The 26964-nt window shown below is 41.9% G+C and overlaps 1 protein-coding gene across 18 annotated transcripts; it reads right to left on the bottom strand.

The window, feature by feature from the left end:
* Nucleotides 1-1780: 1780 nt before the first annotated feature.
* Nucleotides 1781-22376, bottom strand: pou2f1b (POU class 2 homeobox 1b). 18 transcript variants are annotated; one of them, XM_027290896.1, is made up of 15 exons: nucleotides 22242-22376; nucleotides 14882-14947; nucleotides 14306-14397; nucleotides 13495-13590; nucleotides 12399-12575; nucleotides 11499-11616; nucleotides 11316-11404; nucleotides 11034-11207; nucleotides 10778-10919; nucleotides 10481-10626; nucleotides 10190-10375; nucleotides 9954-10068; nucleotides 9530-9854; nucleotides 9344-9432; nucleotides 1781-7993 (listed from the first exon to the last, which is right to left on the bottom strand). In XM_027290896.1, the coding sequence occupies exons 1-15, from the start codon at nucleotides 22285-22287 to the stop codon at nucleotides 7659-7661; spliced, it is 2196 nt and encodes a 731-aa protein (XP_027146697.1). In that variant the 5' UTR covers nucleotides 22288-22376; the 3' UTR covers nucleotides 1781-7658. The 18 variants fall into 18 exon arrangements, with proteins under 18 accessions (XP_027146697.1, XP_027146695.1, XP_027146696.1 ...); XM_027290894.1 differs by having other exon boundaries at nucleotides 10481-10635; nucleotides 22242-22374; XM_027290895.1 differs by having other exon boundaries at nucleotides 10190-10378; nucleotides 22242-22373.
* Nucleotides 22377-26964: the final 4588 nt, after the last annotated feature.

The following is a 26964-nucleotide window of genomic DNA, read 5'->3' as shown; positions in this document are numbered from 1 at the left end:
CAAAGGTTGATACACTTGATCTCAGGACCATCCTGACTGTTCACTCACTCAGTATAAAGCATATTTACTGTATCATTTTTTGAGGAATTCAGCCTCAAAGTTCAATATTTTGAATTGAAAAGGGCATTATATACAATATTTACTCTACTGTAAAATCTCTTTGATCCATAATTTCTGACAAAGGTTTGTACACTTTGGCTAATCCTCACTCCAGTCCTGAGATCAAGTGTATCAACCTTTGTCAGAAATTATGGATCAAAGGAATTTTACAGTGGCGTTATAGGTTTGCTCGCTCTGTATCATGGACTACATGCATTTGCCATACATTCTGTAATACGGGCACACTTGATTTAATACACATAATACAGACTATCGTTTTGTTTTCTCGAGATCTTGAATTAATTATCTCGTTATCACGGGAAAACGGGTGGAATAAAATGTATGTATGTATGCATGACCTTTTAGGGCTTCCGTAGTTTCCAAAGTTGTAACTATTCCATCTTAGTGTTTTATTTCCATAGGTATATATTTCCTTTGTTCCAGATCATGTCTGCTCCTGCTACTTCTCGTCGTAAACGCCTAAACAACCCTGACTCCTTTTGCTATACTTGTGCTAGTTTCACCATCCCAAGTCAGAGGAAAGCAAACATCAGTGCGTTTGTCAAACGAGCATATTTTGCATATTTTAAAGTAAAACTCTGTGATCAAGACAACGAGACATGGGCCCCTCACAAAGTGTGCAAGCAGTGTGTGGAAAGTTTACGGATGTGGACCAAAGGAACACGTGAAAAGTTGCCGTTTGGTATCCCCGCGGTTTGGCGAGAGCAAAATGATCATTGCACAGTGACTTTTGTTTAGTGAAAACAAGCAAATATATGTTAAGTTCAGTATTTTTCAGATTTTTTAAGAAAACAGGGATCCTCTAGTTCAAAAACTTGACGTGATGGAGAAAAACTGAGATCAGTTTTGGATTCCGCACCCAAAAATTAGTTAAAAACATCTGTCAGACCGAACTCGTTATCACACAAACTGTGTCATGTTGTGTAAGTGGATATCAAAAATAAAAGACAAGGCACATGTCAAAACACTTGGAAAATGGTTTAATGATGTTTACAACAAAAGAGAACTGTACATTAACAGTAAAAGATTCTTTATATGTGTATAAAAACAAAACGAAACAAAAAAATACAGCAGACAAATGCATCAAAAAATCTACTATGTATCCTGATTCACATACTTAAAACTCCTACACAATCTTTCAGTTCTACGCCGCCGCGACTGTAGGCGGGTTTGTTGGTTTGTTTGTTTCTTGTAGTCGGATCGGAGCAGTGTCCCCACCCACCCCCACCCCTCAGTGTCCACGATGTAAACCAGAACTTTATACATTAGAGTCCTGGGAAGACAATTCATACTGCAGAATAAGAAAACACAAAAGGGAAATTAAAAAAAATCTAGGACACATTCCTTTAAGATGAGCCCAAGCTTCCAACGTGAGTCGTAAATGTTTTACAGAATGCGTTTCTGGAGATACACAGACATAATATGTACATGGTTGGCGCTTTTTCTTATTTTTTTTTTTCCTTTTCTCGTTTGAAAGCCATGGTCACTTGGGCTGTGAACTGATAAATCACACACACATGACACACCCAGAAAAAACATACAAAAATACTATTTCTTTTTAACCTACCAAGAGTAAGACAGTTCTGCAATTAGTTCCATGCTGTGACAGAAAAAAAAGAGAGATTACAACAAACAAACGGAGACGCTTTTTTTCACACAAGTTTTTCTCAGAAATATACCAAAATATACATCTAAGCTTTGGAATTACTGAGGCTAGGACTAAAGCCAGTGCTGGGTTTGTCTCTTAATACACATGCTGCAGGGTGGAAAGGAGAGAAAAGACACAGGACAGAGAGATATCTTTGGTATCTGCATTTGTCAAAAGTTAAATATTTGGATTTTTGCTTTGGGATAGCGCTCGTGGGAGGTCCTACAAAACCTCACTTGGAGTTAAAGCATTTTAAACAAAGTGTCACCGAAGCCCGTCGGCTCAGAGCTCTGAGCCGGAGGGGACACACGGTCCACGCAGAGTGAAGGACCATGATGCATAGTGTCACAGCTGATCAGAGTCTGTAGTGAGGAGACGATGTCAAAAAGGAGGAGAGCAGAAGAAGAGGAGGAGGAAGGAGGTGGCACAGCAGTGAGTTTTAGTGACCGCAGGATGTGTATTTTCCTGGAGACAACAGGGTTAATGTCCTCGGACTATACAGTGTACAGATGATGAGGAGGGGACAGACACACTGTGACAGGCAGGAACAGCATTTTCACCACAGTCCTTGAGAGAGAGAGAAAGAGGTGGAGAGAGAGAGAGAGGGAAGGTTGGGTAGGTGGAGGTGGAGGAGGTGGCATCCTAGCAACAGCGCTCAAGACAGACAAACATACAGAGTCCTGAGCATGTACAGTGTGCACAGGATCAACCCTCAGTGTGTATTAACAAACATCACCCAGCTACCACCGGATCGGTTCGCGTCGGTCGGAGAAGCCCGCTCGGCCAAGCCGCCCGCCTCGACGATCCCCGCCCACAGGCACTGAAACCGCAGCACCGACGCGATGCCGCGTGGAGTGTGAACACACATTCGCATGCAGTAAAAAGGTTCGAATCGGGCGACATTTGATGCTGTGAGCAGTGAGGCGGGGATGGGCGAGAGACGGCGTCGTCGTCGCCGTCGTTCGTATACAATCAAGTTAGAAGTCTTTGGTTAAATGTTGGTACCACAGGAGAGCGAAGGACGGGCCGCGACGGCGCGTGGCGAGGAGACACGCGTACATACCTGAACCCGCACGGGGTGAAATAATAATAATAATAATAATTATAATAATACACAAACAGGATTGTCAGAACTTAAAAAAAAAAAAGTGTTCAAACATGGAGGGGTGCTCAAAAGTAACTTAACTGACAGTAAACGGAATAAATAAAAGTTTTAGCTCAAGTTACGAATCGTTTCCATCCAATGCTGAAGGAATAAATCAGTGTGCAGCATAAAAACACCAAATCGTGACATTAGAGACAGCAGACATTCATGAGTGCAGGTATGCGAGCGTCTCCCCCTCGCGGCGGTTTAACCGCCACGACCCGTCAACGCAGCGCGGGTGTGAAACGGGCTTCTCCGGCCGACGCGAGTTTGTGTATTTTCATCTTTTTTTTTTTTTTGTGTTTTTCTTTTTTATATTTTTATTTCTTAAGTAGATTAAAGCAGGTTTCACTCAGTCTTTGAGTTGAAATGAGGTATACAACAGCTCCTTTTGCCTTTTTACTGGTGCTCTGCACTTCCTTTGTCGACGCGAGAAGTTTAAAAAACACCAAACAACAAAAAAAAAAAAAAACAGCAGACCGGTGTGGCGGGCCACAACATTATTTACTACGACTTGATACATGGCTGAACATGTCGAAAAATCTCACAATCACGTCACGGAACTAAAGCGTTAAAGCCGAGCCACTAAAACAAAAACAAACAAAACAAAAAAAGATCATCAGTAGACGTGAAAGAGTCACACTTATGACCACAAAGTGTAGTTTTATAAACCGAGGACTGGCTCGCTTCAAGGCTTTAGTTAATCAGTAGAGACCTCCCGCCAAAGGACAAAGACAAATTAAGTACTTTCGTGTCTCGCCATCTTATTTTTTAAAAAACAAACATCCACTGGAAGATGGGAAAAAAAATAAAAATGCACCATAATTGTTTGCAGACTGCCCTCCCTATTGACACACACACACACACACACACACACACACACACACACACACACACACACACACACACCACCTGCTGGAATTATTAGTAAAGCTTTTCTCACAGGTTTCCTCCACCTGTCTAATGTCACACCTAAAAAACATAGGTAGCAACATAAAATCATGCTCCAAAAGAAATAAAAAATGCCCCAGAAGTACACCGTATAGTTTCAGTGAAAACAACGCACCAGGTGAGCTCGACGCTCTCTCACGCACACACACACACACACAACGATGCTACAATGCTCATGTCTTCTACATAACAATAAGGCATAAATGATAATGTTAATCTTTTTCAAACTAAGAAAGCCAGTGATCTTGCCCTCTCGCACTATACAAAAGACAATTAATTATAAAAAAAAAAAAATCAAAATGATTGTTAAAGACAGCACAACAACTCAAGTCCAACGAAAACAAACTAAAAAGATTAAGATGCTTCAGAGTCGGGCGCGCCTGTTCGAGCCTCCTCGCAGATACACGACAAAGTGTCAGCAACCTCACGCCGCCGCCGCCGCCGAGGCCTGGTCTCACGTTTTATCTCTTTATTTTTTGGTCTTGACAGTTTTCAAAAAACAAAAACAAAAAAAATTGCTATTATGCAATAATAATAATAAAAAAAAAGGAAGATTTAGGGGAGTTTTTATTCTTTTTTTTTTTTTACTTTTCGAGTAAGCAAGATAAACACTACATTCAGTCTTGATAACATACTGGTTCAAATATAAAATATGAATATCTTACACGTGTTTATATATATATTTATATGTATAGAATTAAGAAAAGATCGTTTCTCTAATTCTTAAGTTCTTTCCTCACGATAAATATTTCAGTAACATCCTATCGGTGCTGATGGCAACTGGTTCGTCTTTGCCAGCACGCGTTCGAACTCTTCAGTAACTACAAACAGCACTGGACGCAGGACGTCGAGTCCCGCCAGGCCGCCCCCGCCCCGCCTCCGCGATGTGGCCTTTTAAAAGACGGAGGAGGGGGAAACAAACCCACCACCAACCAACCAGCAACATGAGCAGCCAGACACCCGCCTAGCTGCGAAGAGAAAAGGCTTTTACTTTGGCAAGAAGGATCTCAAAATAACATTTAAACCTGGAAATACCCCATAAATAGTAGTACTAGAAAATAGCAGTAGTAGGTTGTCCTTTTTTTTTTTTTTTTAAATGTATGGTTCCTATGTATTGTTCATCAGTATAAACTTTGAATGGCGAGCCAGACAGTACTTATACATTCTACACTGGTCTATACACAGAAATGTCTCAAGGTGAACCTTATGTTTAGGTGCTGCTGAGGTATATTCAGTCAAAGTAATTCAACAACAGAAAAGAAGTACACGAGAGGAGAACATGAACAAATCTCACTGCGTCTTACAGTCTCAGTGATTTCATTTTGTCACCTGGAAGCAGCTAATAATGCCACTTCTCTGTGTGTGTGTGTGTGTGTGTGTGTAGGGGTGTAAGTTTAACGTGTAGCTCAAGATAATCGGGCAGGTTTTACGAGATTTTTCTTTAAGGGAAGCAGCACGTCGTTTCGTAACATGCTGGTTCATAAATGTCGGCGCTGAGGAGGTGCGGTATGTCGGATTTATGCATTTACATAGGTGAGCCCTCCCTCCATCGCGGGGAAGGGTCGAAGACCACGTGACCTGATTTCCACAGGGCGTCCGTAGTCATAAAGCTATAGCGAAAAGCATGCAGGCCTCTCAACAGCTCCAACTCCAGCAGCAAGTTGTTAAAGCTAAGTGTGTGTGATCCTTTTTCTTTTAAAAATCGGGGTCGGGTGGTGGGAGGAGGAGGAAGAGGAGGAGTTATTTGTCAGCAGTGTGAAGAGTATAGAGATCGTGCTCGGATAGGCACAGCAACTACTGAGGAAAACCACTTTGGTTCAAAGCTGTTTGTTTTATGGCTGAATATTAGTACAAAACCAAAAAACAGAACCTCTCCGCGATGCGTCGGAAATAGTCCGAAAACTGCTACCCAAACGGCCAAAACTGACGAACAAGGAACAAAAACCATTACATGGCTCAAAGAAATCAAGGATCGGGCGTCGGGGACGAAGCCCCCACCTCCGCCGTCGATGGAAAACCAATTCACGAAGAGTAAAAAAATCAAATCTAATCGCTCTCATGCTCCTCTGGTTTTATATATTTTTTGGTCAGTTGTGCCGCCAATTTTAAAAAAGTTGAGCGATGAGACGCTTGGTCAAATTAAAAAACAAACAAAATTAAGAAAAAAAGGTCATCTTTGGAAAATGATCATCAAAATATTGCATTTCTATAATTCTGTTGACAATGGAGAGAGATTCTGTACTCATAAATATATCGACTAGACTAAGCTACACCGACTACACACAGCAATTATTTTAACAAATATTTTTGGTATATCTTAAAGTACGTAAGCCAGTCGGACGACTGCAGACAATAAAAAAAAAAGGAAATTAAAAATAAAAAGACAGAATTTCATTCCTCCCAAAACAGGCAGACTGCAGCTCATCAATCCAGTTTTTTGGTACAGATACTGTGCACAAGTAGATACGACGGTACTACTATTAAAAAAAAGAAAACAACACAACAACCCCCGTCTAGCCAACGCCACCACACATTTGGTATGATGCCCCCTCTGACTAGCCATCACCCCCCGCCCCATAAAAACAGACCAGTCGGCCGCAGAGCCTCGTGGACATGCAGCTACTGAACTCTCAGCATCTGCTGACACATGCACACTTCTAACGTCTACCTCTGAATCCAAACATAATATACAGTTTTGTTTGTTTTTCTTCATCCCGCCCCCCCCAAAAACGAACCACCATACCAAGAACAAAACAAAAACAAACAAAAAAAATCACCACCCTCAAACCGGACTGCACGTGTTGCAGCTCTTCGTTAAAGCTCTCGATGTGTGATCAGTGTCATTTTTTTTTAAGAATCCGCACCCAGACCGTCGTTTTACAAAAAAAACCTTCTGTGGCTACGTCGCCGCCGCCGCAGCGAAGTGTAAAAGTCAGTGTTTCCAGAAGGAGAGAGAGACCCAGAGAGACACACGTCGGGCCTCTCTGACCCTTTAAAGCAATGATAACCTTTATATCGGCCACTTATTACTTGTTTTTAAAGCCTTATAACCACGATTAAAAAGTGATAGTTAAATCTTAACTTAATATTAGACTTACAAAGTTCTGAAAATGTAAAAAAAAAAAATATATAGACAGCAAAAGATAAAAAGGAAAGAGACTCTACAATATAACTTTGATATGATTTACGTCAAGGCCTGTCCATAATAAACTAAAAAAAAAAACATAATTAAAGATGGGGCGACACACAAATCCCCATTAGTGATGATGAATATTGTGAAATTAGTAGTAAAATCAGTTTAGTTTGAATGTTAAAAGAGCAAAAAATCCTAAAGTTTTTTTTTTTGGTTAGAAGTATTTCAGAAAAAATTCTGACCTGGAAATAGGAGGATATATATATATTTATATATATATGTACAAAATACGAACAGCTTGACGGTGGCGAGGATTTCTTTTTCTCCCTCCTGGACACTCGTCAAGGTTCATGAGAAAGCGGCAGGCCAACAACAGTGTCCATCTGGCTACTGTTTGTGGGGGAAAAATAATAAAAATAAAAAAAACATCCAAGAATCATAAAGACAGGAAAAGGAACTAAAAAACAAAACCTCGTTTCGAGGCTGTTTTTCTTTTTGGTGGCAGCAAAAGGATTAAATAATGATAGATACAATGGAGAGAAGGTGGGGTGGTTAGTGAAGTGCAGAGCCTCTATCAAACGACTATTCCCTACGTGGTGTGATAGCGGTAGTGCACGACATAAGAAATAGGGCGTTCATTCGGGATGCAGCCCCGACTAGCATCACTGAGCCTTGGAGGCAGTGGTAATGGTTGAGGGTTGCACAGGCACGGCGGCCGTGGTGGCTTGGTGATGGTGAGCGTCGGCAGTGACCTGCAGGCCCCCGGCGCCGGCGGACACCAGGCTGACGGGGTTGCTGGCGAGCAGCGACAGGTTCTGGGGGAGGAAGAGCGGCGTGGTCACCAGGTTGGGCGTGTTGCCGGCGGAGGTGTTGGCGAACAGCAGGTTGGTGCCGTCCAGAGAAGTGATGGGGATTGTGCCGCTCGACGCGAGAGCTGTAGAGAAGATAAAGGATGGCGTTGGATGAGTTTCAGCGAACGGAAGACCAAACCTGCCTGCTGAGTCAAAAAGTACAAAATGATCCAATTAAAATACACAGCAACAAAACTTACAGAGGTAAATCTGACAACTACACACCTGACTCATCACTAACATTATCACTCCGCCATCTCCACACTATCACAAAATATACAACATGTAAATAAATACGAATAATAACACTAGAGGTTAACTTCAGTAAAGTAAAATCTAACTTTCAGCTTTCTTTAATGGATATTCTGGATTTCATGAAGCCTCGTTCACACAGAGCAAATGTTTTTTTTGAAGGACTAAAGGTCGACTAATACGGACTGAGGCCGAACATTTAGTTTTTTTCAGACCCTCAAACCGGACACGGGACTGCGCGTGTTTCAGCTCTTTGGTAAAGCTCTTGAATATTTGTTGTTCATTTTGGAAACTGATCTTTGTTCAAGACATTTTGACTTTTGGACTTTAAACCTGCTGTGGAGTTATTGGAAATTAGTGTTTGGATCACATCCTCCATCGGCTGAACTGGTGAGCCGTTAAGACAGCTTAGCTCAGAAATAAACGTGAAGTTCACAGACTTAAGAGCTAAATCTCATATTTTAGAAATAGCAAAGCAGTTCAGTGTCTATACGTGCGGTTATTTATTCAGTTTGTGAAACTCCACGACCACTTCAAAAGTGTCGTTACTACTGCAGCAGGCGACTGCTGTGACTGATTGTTTACAGGTATTAATCAGACTGCGTTTATTATTAACGGACGCGGTGCAAAGAAACGTTTAGTTTCAGAGCAGAAACATTTAAGTTGGTAATTGTTGTATAATCGCAATATTACATTCAAGGGTGACCTTCAATGACACTGTGGTATCAATAATGACATTAGAGCACTGCCTCTCATGTAATACTGCTTAATTAAAGACGTGAAATCATTTTACTGTCACTGCTGGATTCAAATTCACATCATCGTTTATCGTCGCTCAGCAGGATTAATTCTTCCCTCCACAGAAGTCATTTTCTCTCAGCAGGATTAACCTCATGGGCGTGGTCTGAATAATTTAATATGCAAATGCACTGTGGCCTCATTAAAATGTTGCTTTCATTACACAAATCAGATCATATTATAATTATTATAGCAGTCCGGATAACCCCATTATGGATTGTTCTCATTATTTTACTTGTAAACGTTGTTGCCGCTCGTTATAAAAAACATTTGCATATTAAAAAGTGTGCAGGATTTAGGGCCACCTAGTGGTGGATATGCAAATGAGCTCTCCCATGCCTCAATGATTCTTATACTAATAAATACTCCACTCCGAGGAAATACTCCTAAATCTTCCACACTGGAACTTTAACTGTTTAATATATTGTCAGGACGTCTGTACACACCTTGGATGGTAGCCAGGGTGCTGTTGCTCATGAGCGCAGGACTCAGCGCACTGCCAAGGCCACCAGGAGTCAGACTGAGCAGGGCCCCCCTGGAGACACGGACAGAGAAAAGATCATTTAGATCAATAGCCGGCACACACATGAGCGACTTTCACATGAGGCCGTAACATCACGACCAATACTAACCCCGGAGCGAACTGGGAGGACGCCATCAGGCCTGGGTTGAGCCCTGCGGCGGCGGCAGCCATAGCAGCGAAGCTGGTGGGTAACTGGGCACCCTGCAGCGCAGCGGATAACCCCGGCGCCGCCACCATCACCTGACCCGTCCCTAAAGTGGCCGCTGTGGAAGTCGGGGCCTGGGTGACGATGGTTTGCGCGTGAATGCCGGCCTTGCTCTCTGCGGTCGTGGACAGAACGGGCGACGGGCTTAGAGACGGAGAGCTGGTCGCTGTGGTAACCATAGGTGTAGTGGAGATGACGGACGCCGTGTTTGTGGCTCCACCCGTCGTGCCTTTGAGGAAAGTGTGTGGAGAAAAAAAAAAAAAGTTAACGCTGAGTTCTGTTGTTAAGTGTGATTAAATACATGAAGGCAAAACGCGCATGTACGCACCTGTGAAGGACAAACCGGAGACGCTGGTGCTGGTGAGAGGCATCACTGTGTTTACAGTCAGGGTGGTGGGCGTGTTAATAGTTGGACTGCTCACAAAGCTTGCTGTGCTGGCCACCTGGGAAAATTAAATGATCAGTGTCGGTTACAGCTACAAACAAATGCATCCATATATCATAATAAACCTGAGTGCAGGTGAAACTGATCCACAAACAGTGTGTGCTTGTGTCTGTCCTTACCAAAGGGCTACTGGGGGTAAAGATGGTTTTGATGGGGGTGCTGCCGCCTCCACTGCTGCCACTGCTGGGGGGGTTAATCCTCTTCTCTTTCTGCCGGCGATTGCAGAACCAGACCCGAATCACCTCCTTCTCCATGTTGAGCTGGTCAGCGATCATGGTGATCTCTTCAGAGGTAGGTTTTTGGTTCTGCTTGAAGAGGGCAAAGAAGCCAGGGATTCCCTGTGAGCACTGAGGAGACTAACGCCTCGCGGTCAACTGTTGTTAACGTTTTTAGAGTACGAGTTTCTTTACCTCCAGAAAGCTCTTTTCTAAGGCCACTCGGATGTTGGTCTCGATACTCGTCCTCTTCTTCCGTCTGCGGTTGATCCCCTCTATGCCCATGCCCGGGGAGCCCAGGGCGCTGGGGCTGGACAGGGCCTGGTCAGATGTCAGGTTCTCTGCACAAACAGCACCGACACAAAGGACAGGAAGGAAGGTAAAGACACGGTACGGTAAAGATGCACGACCCACGCTACCCTTTGCCCATCAAACAATGTGACCAATGTGAGGAAAACAAAAGAAGTCGTTCAGGTGGGTTCAGGGACAAACCTGCATCGTTGAGCCACTTCTCCAGCAATGGCTTGAGTTTACACATGTTCTTAAAGCTTAGGTTCAAGGCCTCAAAGCGAGAGATGGTCGTTTGGCTGAAATCGTTTCCGTAAAGCTTCCCCATAGCCAGGCCAACGTCTCCCTGATGAGAAGGAGGGAAACCGAGAGAGAGAGATGAAAAATGTAAGCACACTTCATATTATCTGCAGCAAAGACTCTGAGTATGAGAATCTAACGTATTCAGTCTCCCACACACCTGTGTGAATCCCAGTTTGATACGCCTCTGTTTGAAGGTCTTGGCAAACTGTTCCAGTTCCTCCAGATCACTAGGCTCCTCCAGAGTCGGGGTATCCAACCGTTTGGGTGGTGTCTGACTGTTGGGCAAGGACTGAATAGGTGTGGCTGCTGTCGTGCGGGTTGGTGTTGCAGGCTGCAGACAACAGAGCAGTAGAAGATGCGATTAAAGGTTAAGAAGAGTGAGCAAAGGGGGGATGGTAAAGTGAGAAAGAAGTGGCTTTATTTTTGCATCATGACCAACCTGAGCGAGGGTGATGCTTGGTTGAGTCGGCAGGAGGTTAGCTTGGCTTGGAGGTAGTTGAGTTAGAAGACCCTGGGGTTGCAATATGCCTGCAGAGTGACAGAAACGAGAGTTAAGACAACAATCGAACACTCGGAGCGAACTACTTCTTCTTCTTCTTGATCCGGCGAGCTTTCCACTCACTCTGTTGGGCCTGCGGTGACGGTGAGATGATGAACTGAGGCTGCAGTGACGTGGTGATCGGGTGGCCGGGCTGCACCAGAACGAACTGAGGCAGGCTGAGATTCTGCTGCTGTATCTGCTGCGAGAAAACGAAAACAGTGGTCAAGACACTTTTATGACACACACACACACACCAGATACATACAAACCTATGGTGAGTTTTTTATTCAGTCATTTATAGCGACACACTTCTTTAATTCTTTAGGCACTTTCTTTGCAGTAGTTTGTCTATTTCTCAAACGAAACCACTGGTACCACTTCCTCTACTCCGAGGAATCTCTTGTTGTCAATCTATTTTTTTATATAAATTAATTTTTTTATTCTATTAAAATTCTACAAAGTTTTTTCTCTGGACCGGTTCTGTTCCGGTTCAGCTCAGTCTGTAGCTGAGCAGAGTTGGTCCACGCCGCTTTGACGTCGGTCATAACGGTGGTTACTTAGAGAGCCCAATGTTTTTCAAAGTGGTACACGATGTAAAAAGTTTGCGTATTTATTTTAGTTATTAGTTATTTCTAATATTTATCCACATTTCACCCTCATTTGCCTCCAGACAGACAGACAGTAGCTGATTCGAGTGATCAGTGAAATAACCTCCTCTGTAACGTACGTTTTATTTTGAACCTTTCAGAAACTCAGAAACTAACTCTGATACTAATTCAAATCAACTATTTGAGATATAAGCCAGATATAAACTCAATTTAGGTTTGAAAACAGAAATCAAACTCATTTAACACATTTGTTTGTTACTTCACTGCTTCGGTAACTGATTGTGTAAATATTTTAAATTGTGCATATTATCAGCTTCATTCAAAACATCTCTTTAGTTCAAACATTCTTCAGGGACTTGCAGAAGTGTCTTACGGGAGCGATCTGGATGGGCTGTGACAGGGGCAGCTGGGTGATGGGCGTGGCTGCGGAGGCCGAGATGCTGGCCCCGGTGGTGCTGTTCTGCTGGCTGGCTGAGTGCTGCACGGCTGCAGCCAGGAGCTGAGCTTGGGCCTGCTGGATCAACAGCTGCTGGGCTGGGGTCAGGGTCAACTGAAGGACCAGAGGTTGACAAACGGGCAGAGAGAGAGAGAGAGCGAGACAGAGAGAGAATAAGTACTGTTTGGACAAACCAGTTTTAATGTTGCGTCATGGAGTGGATGAGTTAAGGTTGTCACGATACTTCATTTTTAGAAAGTTACAATACCACGATGTTGCAAAGATGTGTGTTACATGAAACATTTGTGACACACTTTGCGCAACAGTCTTCACGTGTTTGGCGAGGAATCTGTCGTCGTTAAATACAATACGATGCCTCACCTTGCTCCAGTTTTATCAACAACGGCTGGCTCGCATTGTTTGATGCTGCTGCCAACAGTTGTTTATAAATGGCTGCTCCAGTTTGCCGTCATGAACTAGGCCGCAGGCAGCTCTGTCTAATTTGTACAAACACACTTCTTACAGGCGAGCCTGAAGCGGATTCGCCGCCGTATTGTATTGAACACACCGGGTCCAACTTTTTGAAGTGGTATTGAAACTTTCATTATCGTGGCAACACTGATACGAGCCCAGACAGACGGATGGAGAGAATACCCATGCAGCTGAGTCAGGCACAAGTGCAAATGAGCATGTCGATGTCATGTTCAAACTCAAGTCCACATGCAGAGTAAACATTCACTCCCGTTTAGCACAGCAGGAGCCGCATTCAAACCCCAGACAGTCTTCTTCATGGCCTCGGGGAAGAGCGTGTGGATGGATAATGAAATGTGTCGTGTGGTCGGGTCAGACACATCGAGGCTATGTCCAAACACGCATTTGGACATAGCCTAAGAACCACTGTGATGAAAAACAGGCAGAAGAAGGCAGAGGAGACACCAGCCTTAGCCACAGAATCACCATCGGGCCAGGGTCGATCGTGGCTACGGCTAGGTTTAAAAAAAAAAAAAAAGCAACGAGGCAACAGGCCACTTACTCCAGCAATCTGTCCCCCGGCCAACATTAGCTGGGTTTGAGGCAATACGCTCTGCTGGACGGAGGTCGGAAGAGCGCTCGAGTCTTCCGACTTAGACTAGTGGGAGGTGAAGCAAAGAAGGGGAGCTTAGAGGAGATCTTCCTAGAGGCATAACTGAGCATAGGTAACAGCATTTTTTTAAAAAAAAAGGCCTGGTCAGGTAAGTCTCTATATTTAAAAAAAAGGCACAAAATTATAAAGATTATAAATGTTTAAAAAGCAAATTTACTCAGACAAAAGTATCAGTTTGAATAAAATAAAGCTAGAAAACAATAAAGCATCCAAGTCTCCGTGCTACCTGAGCAGCTTACTGAGAATGAGCCTTCAGTCTTTGAGCAGCAGACAGAGTGAATTTGAATTCAAAAGGAAGTGAGAGAGTGGGTATTTAAAAATGTGCTGCAGCCTTCAGAGACGAGGGAAAGTGAATGGGTGGGCAGGGAGGGAGGGGGGCGAGAGAGTTGAGATGCTAATTAAAATAACTGTTATGCAGTGCATGTAAATTCTGCATAGATTTGCATATTCTCGGCCATCTGTTTCCGAGCAACCGCAGAGCAGCTAATTAGCATACAGGGTTGATTAATCTGCCTTGTTGCCAGGCGACACAAGGAGAGCCTGGCACATTTAAATTAACTCCTTTCTGCTCGTGCCTGAGCGAGAGCAGGCGAGCATACCTCTGTTCAAACTTCACACCTTATTTCAACGTAGGAGACGGACGTCTGCTCCTTAGGGGACAACAAAAAGTTACTTTGTGTGGTGTGTGTGTGCGTGTTACCTGTTGGAGGAGGGCTTGTGCGTGTGCATTAGTGATTGCACTTGTGGTCGGCACCGTCTGCCTCTGAAAGTCCAATCCATTGATTTGGATTCCTGAGGACAGAACATGCAGACAGGTTCATGAAAGATGACAGTGCTAGGAGCCCACGGTGAAGCTGCAGGGAGCAAGTTTTTTAAAAAAGGAGGGCAAACTGCTTCCGGGGTGCAGAGGAAACAGTTTTTGAAAAGAGCGACTGAGAAATCATGACATGGCTGGTGAATCATCGCACAATTAAATATTAACACGCGGGCTGAATTAGAAATAGAAAGTCGAGCGCCGAATCTTCCAATGTTCACTCCCGAGTCTGATCATTCAAATCTGTGAGGTAAACACTTCATTTGACAAAGAAGGACTGCTCACAAGGAGTTTTTATTTTTTTTTGGAAAGCTGCCATGTCTTTTTTTTTTTTTCCAGATTTGATTTTGGCAACAAATTTGAAACCTGTTGAATGATTCCCCTCCCAAACACACGCCCACACCCACCCACACACCCACCCAAGTAAAAATATTAAAAAGAAAAACCCTGGAGGTCACTCACCGGTGTTCCCGTCACCACTTTCCATTGCACATTTAGTAGTTTCTGACTGATTATTCACTTTAGCATCTGGAAGAGCCAGACAGAGACAGACAGTGAGGCAAACTCACACCCACTGCCGGTGCAAACACAACAACCCTGTGCTCTCGTTATATATATACCCCCCTGTAACAACTGGAGGATATTCCTGAGCTGCGCTAACATTTCATGTCATTTAAAGCTGCAAAATTAATCACAACTATGTTCACAGACAAGACAAGACACACAGACATAATAACTGAATGCAAAGAGTGCCGGATCAACCTTCGCCACAAGGACGCAGAGCGACAACAAAACCCGGCTGAGAGACTCACCCGCTCTTGATCCACCTGTGTTTTCCAGCATGGTTCGCAAGAAAAAAAATAAATAAATCACCTCCGCCGGGGCAAACCCACCGACAGGGTGTCCGACACTCTGTTCCTCCTCCTCCCACTCCTCCCTCTCTCTCTCTCTTCACTCTCTCTTCACTCTCCACTGGTCAGCGGCAAGCAGGAGTTCAATACGAGCGGAGCTACACGCAGACACGGTGGCACTGTCCACAGCACGGTTGGCTGAACAACACTGGGATACGCACACTGGGAAGCCGACGGGGTTTGGGCAAACAGCTCGCCTTCCCTCTCTCTCTCTTTTCTTTCACAGTCGCTCTCCCCTTCTCTCTCTCTCTCTCTCTCTCTCTCTCTCTCTTGCCAAGATTGTCTGTACTTCAGAAAAAGTTCGACCTCTCTCTCCCTCTCTTGCTGGAATGAAACAAACGACAAGTGCAGCTGGCAGCCTCCTCCAAACTCTGCTCCCCCCCCCTCCTCCTCCTCCTCCTCCTCCTCCTCCTCCTCTCCGACTCTATAATGAAGCATAATCAGTATTCAGCTGATTAAAGCCGTATGCAAATCTGCCCCTGCCTCGTTAGCAATGCAAGGCTTTGAAGTCCTGCGAGCGACGCATTTCACACCGGGCTCTGAAAGCTTTCTGCATAATTTAAACCCCTATAAATATTTATCAGCTCATTAGCATATTAATTGGATGGCTTTTGGAGGACGATAAAAAAAATAAAAAAAACAGGGGAATAAGGACGACACAGAAGGAGAGAGAGAGAGAGAGAAGAAGAAGAAGAAAACTAGTGTTGGCGCAGCAGAGGGGAGGGAGAGGCGGCAGCACAAGACCAATTATTGTGCGAGTGCACGGCTAAAAAAGTAATTAGCTAAGAGCAGGTAAAGGGCTGAAGATATCCCAGAATGCAGTGTGAGGCCTGTCGGCGGTGGTCTGGGCATGTTAGCAAGGCGGACTGCATTAATAAGAAGAACGTCTACTCGTCTCCAGGAGTCATGGAGACCGGGCACAACTGCTAAAAAGGGAGAGGAGGAGGTGGTGGCGGAGGTGGTGATGGAGGGTTTTTGGGGGGTATGTGTGGGAGGGGGGACTCGCTCAATCGGAAATAAATAACTCTACATTAATCCACCGCAAGCCTGTCATTACTGCGAGACCCCCCGTGGCTAAAGCATTCCACAGCGAGCGGCTGCAGAGAGTGGGTGGCGGGATGTTGCTGCCTATGTTTATGAAGTGTTTGGGGGGGGATTAGCATATTTAGATTAGCTTTACATTCCATTAGTATTTCATTTTAAATTCATTTCCAGCGCTCAGAGCGAGGAGACGAGGCGCCGCTGCATGCACAGGTGTCCGAGTGAGCCTGAAGGACTGGACTGGACTGGCTGTATCGTGGTCTGCAGGGAAAGGGGCTTACTAAACTAAATCCACAACAACTGCTCCTGGCTAAAGCTCTAATCAACTTATCACGTTTATCCCGCCACCTGACGGAAAATGCATTTTACATACGAGTTGACCGAAACAAACAAAGGCAAACAAAGGGCACAGTGGTACAGTGCATGCTGGGAAACAAACAGTGTCTTGTGTTGTGCTGGCAGCTGTAAACAGCAGCATTTCAGACCAGCGAACCCTTCTCAAGATGATGCACGTGTCAAAGACTCAGTGTTCAAACCCCGCGGCGCATTTCAAAGAAGCAGCAGCTCAGTCCTCAGGGACTCGGGACTTGGGAACCGGAGGGTGGTCGGTTCAAGTCCAGCATGGAGCGTAGACTCGTGGCTGGAGAGGTGCCAGTTCACCTCCTAGGCACTGCCTTGAGCAAGGTACCGAACCTAGAACTGCACCCAGGGCGGCGCTATAAGTGGCTGCCGTTCACGCCACCATCTCTCCACATTTGCACGTCTGTGTGAGTGGTTGCATTTCAGGTAACGTGCATAAATTGAAACTTAAAAACACCAGCGCCTCACCTTGTGTATAAGTAAAAAGGACTGAGGCGTTCAGTTTCATATAGGCATAAACACACCCACAGTAGATCATGGATGTGTGCAGACAGCTGTGGCACAGACTCAGGGATTTTTCGGCGGGGTTTCCCGATGGCACACCTGTACTACTGAAGAGAAAACACTGATTGTTTCTATTAAAATAGGTCTGGAATTCATTGTTAGATAGTTTGATGTAAATAGTTATTTAGTTCAGAATTATTCAGCTGAACAGGTAGGTAGTAATATATTTATTTGACTAGTTATTCATACGCATACTTGGTTTGACTTATTCGTTATTGAACCCGTCCGTCACGCATCACATCGCCCACCACCACAAGCAAACCGAACTCAAGCGACAACCTCCTTGGCTGTGAAGTGAAGCCTTAAAACTGCAGTTCCTCAAACGTCCACTTGAGGCTGGCTCCAGAAGTGAGTCAGTCTCCATAAGTCCCCATGTTCAAATGTCCAACTTCACAGCAGAAATAAACATGTTTACAGCCTGGTACAAAAAACAGTTTTGGTCTCTGTAGCTAATTTCCCCGTTCATGCCAACTGTACTGAGGGTGAATTTATATACAACTCACCTGTTCAGAGTATATTAAGGCTTAAAGTTATGCAGGATTAGGAGCGTGGACGCTTTGATTGGCTCGTTTGAGCAGCCAGGCGGCATTCAGCCCGCCTAAGTCCGCCGATGATCCACGTCTGCCGATTTTTAGACGGCAGATTTTGAGCTTCAAAGCGGCTCTTTGGGTGACGTCATGGATACGGCGTCCATTCGTCCAAAAGGCGCCATGAGATGAGTTCATCGACACAACTCATCATGCTCCAAATGTGTTCGTTTGAGGAGATTAAGACGTCAGTCAGTTATTTTCTGGATTCGGATGAATCGTTTGGTCTGTCTTGAACAGTGAGAAATGCCTGTCTGAACTGACTTAAATGAGGTTGTTTATCCAAAAACAAACAAAATATATCTGCACCACTGAGAGGCTGGATGAATATTTGGTATTTCTAATATTTAAAAAATGGCTTAAAAATAGTTACGGAAGCAACCTAATCCCCACATCTGAGAAGCTGTAACTAGAGAGTGTTTAGCATTCTCCAGTTCTGCTTACTGCAGAGTTATTCCTAACAATAAATGAACGCTGCATTATACTCCGTACCACTCTTCAAACAAACACTGAAGTCCACTGTGAGAATGCCACACTAGCTTTTTTTTTTCAAACCTCTTCTGCAGTCATGCAAAACAAAAAGAGGAAAGTGGATGTATGGGCGGTTATCAGCAATGCACTTCAACACATGTACAGTTACTTGGTTGAATGGTTTGCAAAAAAATCCTGCTGTGGAACGACGCATAATACAAATAGCCTGCGAAGAGAATTTTAAATAGGTATCTCATTAGTAGTGTAATATGAGAGGGCTGGCTGAATACTGCAGAGACGTTAATGTGAGCTGAGAGATTCAACATGAGACAGAGCAAAAAAAAAACTTAATTAGCACATCCACATTCAGCCCTAACATCTATATCCTTCGTCTTAAAACACGAATACATCAAGAACGCTCGCCCAAACGTGGACCGGTCTGAGCGCCGAGCAGATATCGGAGCGGTCAAGATGTATGGTCACGACTTATAATCTTTCAATTTGCAGGGGAAACGATAACCAAACAGCCTGAATCTTCTTAGTTTAATGCTGAATAAACATGAATATCTAAAATATCTTTTAATGCGAACATATTAAACCAACACACTCTCACCGCCGATGGTGCAAACAGGCACTATCAACACTGGACCGAGCCCACAAATGAGAAAATTACAGGATGTAGTGTAATTTGATAAACAGTAATGCGGCTAACACCACTCTGAGCTACTGTGGCATCTCCTGGGTGGTCATTAAGCCAGCTGTCTGTGTAGGATAGGTGGAAAACTTAATCCAACTAAATAAAAGTGAAGTTTCTCGAGGGCTCGGCGAGTCGGAACGTCGAGTGATGAGCTGGAATATGAATTCAACCACATAGGAAGCCGATATTAACATGAACAGCTGCTTATTCATGTGATGCGTGTTTCACTTTCCGCTGCTTGTTCTTCCTCGTCTATTTAAAGCAGGACACGTTATTTGATTAGGCTGAAGATTTTCTTGTAAAGCCCTCTGTTTTCACAACATACGTAAAACTTTCACGGGATCCTGGCAAATGTTTTACTAGGGATCTTAATAGTGGCGAGACACATGAGAGTCATCAGGGGACAACGTGGCAATTGTTGGTTGATAAATGCAAAAACTTGTAGGTCATCCACCAATCATGAGCTACTCTACTTTTCCTCAAAGCCCCTGTTTTGTTACTTATCTGCTGCACCTACATGGTACATTAACTTGAATTCTCACCTTTAAAACTTCTGCTATATCCCGACGGGTTAAAAAGTTATTTGTCTTAGGTATACGCTGATTGCAAAGGCCAATCTTTAACCAAATGTCTGCTGTATACCAAGGCATCAATGCTTTGCATTGTTTAAAACAGATCTGAAACAAGTAGTATCCGTCTTGCGCAGCTCTGATTAGTTATGATAGTTCATTCTTCCACAGTGGAAATGCTTGTCTGACTGGAGCCTTCATGGAGGCCTTCTCTCTCTCTCTCTCAGCACTCTGAGATGGCATGTCCTGAATTTATTACTGCCAAGCGATGCATTATTCATAACAACTGTGTTTACATCAATGAATATTCATGATGGAACTACAAGGCTGGAATGAGGGTGGAACCGTAAAACTAATTAAAACGAGAAAAGTAAGCCTAAGTGTCGGGGATGACAGAATTGTTTCTTATCTGTTGTTTTAAGTTTTATAAGCTCGTTTATTTTATTTTATATCCAGACGGCGAATATGATTTCACAAAACGCAAAGAAACAAATCTCGTCTTAGGCTCCTAAAATGAAGCGTATAATTTAGTATCACATATCACAAAATTGTACTGTAATGCGATAGTAACAGTTATAGTGTGGGCAAAATTACCCTGTGATTGTAACAATGCAAGGCAGGGTATGAATTTGCATGACAAGAATATCTCCAAAAATCACCGAGACGGTGATTTTTGGAGATATTCTTGTCATGCAAATCCACTAAGCAAAACAACAACAAAATACACTAAATATGCTCATTTTACTTGCAAACTTGAGTCATAAAAAAAGACTAGTTGGAGCTGGTTGCTTTAAAACAAACTACATGAAGTAAGGGGGGAAAAAAAGGAAAAAGATAGAGGTGCCATCAAGCTGTGTCTTGCCCGGCCTGCAAACCTGCAGAGTGAATAGTAAGAATGTCCTGCCTGTTATTATTGTGGCCTTCCGGAAGTGGGGCCTCACTTTTACCCCTCCCTGTGCCCGAGGCTGGGTAAGGCTGGGTGGGTAGAGAGTGTGGGTATACACACTCACACACACACACACACACACAGGTACAATCTTTGTATTCAGCAGCACAGACAGAAAAACTCCCACGACAACAAACGAAGAGCTGCTAAATAAGTTTTACAACTTCAAATGAAATATTCAAATCAGCTTTAAATAAAAAAAATAGTTGACACAACTTCACTTTCTTTGCAATATTTCTTACACTATGGCCACTTTACATTACAATACTCTTTTTATATACCATGCCACTTTTATCCTCAGTACTTAGGTAGTAGGTTATAGATATTTCAGTACTTAGGTAGTAGGTTATAGATATTTCTGTCTGTTTATTGTGTTTTTTATTTTGCCTTTTCTACTTTTTTCTAGTTGACACAACTTCACTTTCTTTGCAATATTTCTTACACTATGGCCACTTTACATTACAATACTCTTTTTATATATCATGCCACTTTTATCCCCAGTACTTAGGTAGTAGGTTATAGATATTTCTGTCTGTTTGTCTTTTCTACTTTTTTCTAATTCTGTAGTGTATGCTACACTTTCCTCTGCTGCTGTAACAAGTAAATTTCCCCGTGTTGGGATGAATAAAGTAAATCTAATCTAAAACTTCTTCAGGCTAATTGAAGTTGTTAGCCACACATACTTTTTTTTATTATATCTGAATACACCAAACTAGATTATACAGACTGTATTATAAAGTCAATAAAGTGTTGTTGTTGTTGTTGTGTTGAGCTCCACAGCTCGACTGGAATATGCTGAACACCGCACTCTGGTTTGAGTCAGGCCCGCATGAATAACACAACAGGGCTTTGCGTGTTGGTGTGTGCGCTGCAGCCGAGCACAAAAGGCTTCAGCTCGGCTATAAAAAAAAAAAATCACGTCGAAGCTGGAGCTCTAACAAAAACACAACACAACTCGTGTTAGCGATTTATATATATATTTGTTAACTCAAGCAGAAAACAAACACAACAACAACAACAACAAGCCGCTGCCCTGCTCGCCTATAAAAATGAATATGCAAAGCTCTTACAAAAGCGTGTGTGTGTGTGTGTGTGTGTGTGTGCGCGCATCAACACAAAGCAGCCGTTGGTTAGCTCGCGCAGTAGCCGTTGGTTAGCTCGCGGAGCTAACCAACGGCTACTGCGCGAGCGCTAACCAACGGCTGGTTTCGCGAGCTTTAGCTCCGCGAGCTTTAGCAACCAGCTAGCCCCGCTAGCATCGTCATTTTTTTTCAATCATAACCGCCGGAGTCGATATCTCGGATATCCCGCATGTCGGGAGCCGAGAAGTCACGTCGGCGATTACTAATAAAATATGCTAAGTCGTATTTGTCGACAGAGGTATGAATATGTAGCGGCGTAGCGGCCGTCTAATCACACAAAGAAGAGAGAGAGCGAGAGAGAGAGGGAGAGGGGGGAGGCATGTTTCCATGTAATTTGCCGTCGCACTGCAATAGCTCGTTTCCTCCTCTGTCAAATTACAGTTAGCTGTGTGTAAACTGAAAAAAACATCGCCCGGTATCGACCCCGGTCTTTGTTAATCGACCCGCCTCTGTTGTGTGTTCCGTTGATCATAAATTGGCGACCGACAACAGTTTGAATATGAGTATGAATATGTAAAATGCTGTAATCATTACCTGGTCCTGAACTCTCATCTTGACTCGCTGCTCCTCCGTCCGCCATTTTGAATATTTAACCCGAAATCCCAGCCCTGAGCCTGCTGCCAGAGACACACACACACACACACACACACACACACACAGAGACACACACACGGGTACACGGGCACGGGCACAGACACGCGCACACTCACCAGGACCCTGAGGAAACTAGATAAAAGACAGAGTGTGTGTGTGTGTGTGTGTGAGACTTATTTACATACTTAAATAGTCATCCAGCTTTTGTTTTTCTCTGTGAATTTGGGGCGGACGGTCCTTAAAGTCCACACCCAGTACCCTCAGGTAGAGAACAACAACAAGAACTGATGATTAACCCCCTGACACAGACACATGTAAGGTATTGAGGGGAAAATGATACGGTGTGTCGTAGATATATAATAGTAATATAAAGATATATATATAGTACTAGATAGATATATATACTAGAATGAATAGATAAGTCATAAATCTGTGTTTGTTTTTGTATAAAAAGGAGACAGCCTCAATCTCAAGAGAGAAGAGAAAATTTAATGGTTTTTTATCTGAGTCACCCCAGAAATATATTAATCTATATATATATATTTATAATACACACACACACAGTTTATAAGTTAATTTATTTTTTATTCATTTATTTATTTTAGTTTGTGGGCTATTTACAGACAAATAAACAATATCGTCTGGCTCACACACACACGGGGTACGGTTACAGACACTACAGTACACCTACAGTCATACACTCATACTATATTATATATATATATATAGATACATCTGTGTGTTTGTATCTGTTATAAAAAATGAGGCAAGCCAATCTCTTAGAGAGAGAGAGAAAAACATTTAATGGTCCATACAAAAGTATCTTTTATTGATCATCCCTATATCTACTATATTTTTATATATATATATATCTATATATACTATATATGTATAATTATATATATATATATATATATATATCTATATATATAAAAGCGTGTACAAAGTTTTATAAGTTAATTTATTTATTTTATTCATTTTTTTATTTTAGGTAAGTGAGCCTATTTACAGACAAATAAACAATCTTGTCTTGGCTCACACACACACGGGTATACAGGTATAAGGGCACAGACACTTAATAGGCCCCTGAGGAAAGTAGATAAAAGAGAGAGAGTGTGTCTGTGTGTGTGTGAGAGACTTATTTACATACTTAAATAGTCATCTATCTTTTGTTTTTCTCTGTGAAGTCCACACCCAGTACCCTCAGGTACAATGCTGTGTCAGAGAACAACAACAAACACTGATAATTGACCTCTGACACAGACACATGTAACATTATTTAAGTTAAATCAACTAAATTGTTCAAAAAGGAGTAGGAAGAAGCGTACACTTATATATTCCTACCCCTTCTCCTCTAATGTATTTATATAGATATATTTATAAAGTATAAATCTGTCTGTTGTAATCTGTATAAAAATGAGACAGCCTCAATCTTTAGAGAGAGACAGAGAGAAAATGTAATGGTTCATAAAAAGTATAATTTTTATCTATGAGTCAGACCCAGACTTTTAGACAGGAACAAGTTATGAGTGTACCCAAAAATAATGCAGTGTTACTCAAGATGAATAAAAACTGACTGACTGGAGTTTTATTTTTGGCATTTGTAGAAATCTTTTGGCTGGCCATTTAGAAGTTTCATGGAAAGTTTGAAGCAATTATCGTCTTTTTATGATTTACGACTATGATTTCACCCTTAACCAGATATGCCTTTAATATCAGTGTAATGTTATTTTTTATGTCTTTTTATGCCCCCATCTTATATATATTTACACCTCTTAATACTATTCCGCTGTCCTTTTATTGCTAAGCTTTTAATTACCAGTACAATGTTGTTAATTACATTTATTCTCACTGTTTACATTTAGGTTTTGTTCTTTTAATATCTAAATATCATACTGTACGTATGTTCATACTGTATGTCTGTGTGTGTACACACAGGGTTTTACTTTTTACTTTTCTTGATCTTAACTTGGCCTTCTGTGACGTCCTCTGCTCTGTAAAATACTCGTTTTGAAAGGTGAAAGTTTAGCAGTAGTAGTAGTAGTAGTAGTAGTAGTAGTAGTAGTGGTGGTATAATGATTATATAATAGCATGTTATTGTCCTTTGAGTCTCTTTAGTCATGTGTTTCCCAATGATACCGCTATACTTTTACTGTAGTCATTCCTTACTTTCTGATCACTGAGGAAAAGGGATGTTTGGTTTTTACTCAGAGAAGCTCATAAATGTCCAGAAACCATGTAATATTTTCACTTTTCACCAGTTGTCAGATGTGTTGGTGACCTTATGACCAGATAGAGGAAATTTCACTTCTCCAATATGCAGGAATATTGGAACATAAGTGGGGACATATTTCCTTTTATCCGAGCCACTTCCTGCATTCTGCACATTGATCTGCTCTCAATATAGCAAGATAACCCATTAGATTACATCACCTTCCTTGATTCACTCACCCAGTGTGCAGATTAATTAACTGGTCAAAGATGTAAAGGGCTGTACCCTGTGTTAACCCTTTGTTTGCACATCAGAAACACTACATAGCCTGATAACTCGTACTACTTATACTACAAATACATTTACAATAGTGTTACGACTGCCTTTGAATGATTTGTGTGCATAAATAATACATGTTTTATGACACTATAAGGGTTTGTTCATGTTATTACAGCTATGTTACACTGGGTTATCAATAATTCATTAGCTGTAAGTTATGGTAGGTTATAGTTAATATAATAAAAGGCAAGTTATTCTATGTGCTTAAAAACTGCATTGCAAAGTGTTATTAAGTGTTAAATTAAGTGTTTACATCTGCAAAAAAGGGATTTTAAGTGCTCATGTATACATGAAACATGTATCACAGTGAATATCCAGTGATATGTGACAACATGCACCACAGCAGCACCTTGACTCTGTTTGGTAACACCTGTGTTTACCGGTTATTTCATGTCAGAATGGCTAAAGTGGAAAAGGTAAATCAAAAGGCACCTGGCACAGCCGTAAAAATAGATACAAAAGTAGATCTAAAATTAAATAAATTAATTACGATTAAATAATTTACTGGCTTTAATTAACCATATCAGTAAACTGACTGAGCACTGTACTTACTTTTGATGTACTTGTGTGATACGTAAGTATGTCTATTTCGCTCAACAAAAAAACATTGACCTTTTACTTTCTAGTTTTACTTACTTTTCAAATTAAGATTTTACATTTAAAAGTTTATAAAATATTCTATCCTCTTTTGTACATTAGAGGATGTTGTTTGAGGCCCATCCAGCCATCTGTTTTCCAGGCGGCATACACCCTCGACAGGTCATCAGTTCTGACACATAGAGACGAACATTCACACTCATATTTACACATATTAGCATTTTAGTCATTAGTTAACCAGCTAACCTGTTAATCTGTATGTTTTTGGACTGTGGGAGGAAGCCAGAGGATCTGAACCAGGAAGCTTCTTGCTGTGAGGTGACAGCGCCAAACACTACACTACTGTGCCGCCCTGTTTGAGGCCCGTAGAGGTCAAATTATCAATATTTTACAAAAAGCTAAAAATTAAAGAAAAGTTTAAGGACTCCCATTTCTATTTGAATAACATTAAACATATTCCTCCATCATTATTTAAAAGAAACAATGTTATTTGTGTTTATTTTTTCAGTCCCTTTTCCCCATGTGAAGATGTAAAATCTTGGTTCTTTCTCACACAACAAATGGTTAAACCAAAGTATTCAGTCTGTCATAGGCTTAACATTAATCCTATGACAGACTGAATACTTCACCACAGCTGATTTGCTGACTGCTGCATGATTGGCCAGAGTTGCATCTGTATCTGCAGCCTCATGCCACCAAAACCACTGAATGAGTGCACTGTCTCATTACCAGCAAAGTCACAACTCTCTTAAAATTAACTGCAAGTCTCATAAAATTCATCATATTCAGACTCCCTGCCTTTAAAATAACAGTTCAGCAAGTTAAAGAAACAAATTCAAAGGTTTTCTAATCTTTAGAGATTTACAAATTAGTGATAAACTTTTTGTACATAACGGACGTAGGGTTGTTGTCAATGCAACACTGCAGCCTGCAGGTCAAACTGAGTGCAACACCAGATGTGGATGCAGAATATCACAGCACAGCAAGTCTTTACTTTATACTTCATACTTTTTTGAAGTATAAAGTACTCATACAAATTTTATTCTGTATAAATAAAAGATAAATAAAGGTTGTGCCATGAAATATGACTGTGATATACAAAATAACTGCCACAGTCATAGTTCATGTAAAAATAAATTGTTATTTCTACGGTAAAAAACTGTCAGGATTGTACCGTAATAATAATAATAACATAATATTAAAGTAAAAGGATGTTACTACTGTTGATTTCATTTTTAAAGTTGGTGTTTTATTCCATATTTTACATAAAAATACATGCTCTTTTTTTAAATCAAAGAAAACACTGTTTTTCTATATAATTATGAAAATACCATATAAATGCTGTATAAAATAAAGATTTTGCCATGAAATATGACTTCCTAAAGGATATTAGTAGGTATTAGTAGATATTATTCTATATTTAACCATATATTTACAAGTTGTTGTTTTTTTGCCATATAAATGACATTAAGTATCACAAGAATGCTCTGTAAAATAAAGCTGTTGCCATGAAAT

The sequence above is a fragment of the Larimichthys crocea genome, chromosome XVIII (genome assembly GCF_000972845.2).
Source record: "Larimichthys crocea isolate SSNF chromosome XVIII, L_crocea_2.0, whole genome shotgun sequence".
Lineage (NCBI taxonomy): Eukaryota > Metazoa > Chordata > Actinopteri > Sciaenidae > Larimichthys > Larimichthys crocea.
Note: the sequence above shows the minus strand (reverse complement) of the source record. Positions and strands in the feature narration are given on the sequence as shown.

Coding starts and splice junctions, on each gene's coding strand:
- pou2f1b (XM_027290891.1), bottom strand. CDS start 22,287: ATGGCGGACGGAGGAGCAGCGAGTCAAGATGAGAGTTCAGGACCAG. Junction 11,208..11,315: donor CAAGCATCACCCTCGCTCAG/GTTGGTCATGAT, acceptor TGTTGTCTGCAG/CCTGCAACACCAACCCGCAC. Junction 10,920..11,033: donor TCAAACTGGGATTCACACAG/GTGTGTGGGAGA, acceptor CCTTCTCATCAG/GGAGACGTTGGCCTGGCTAT.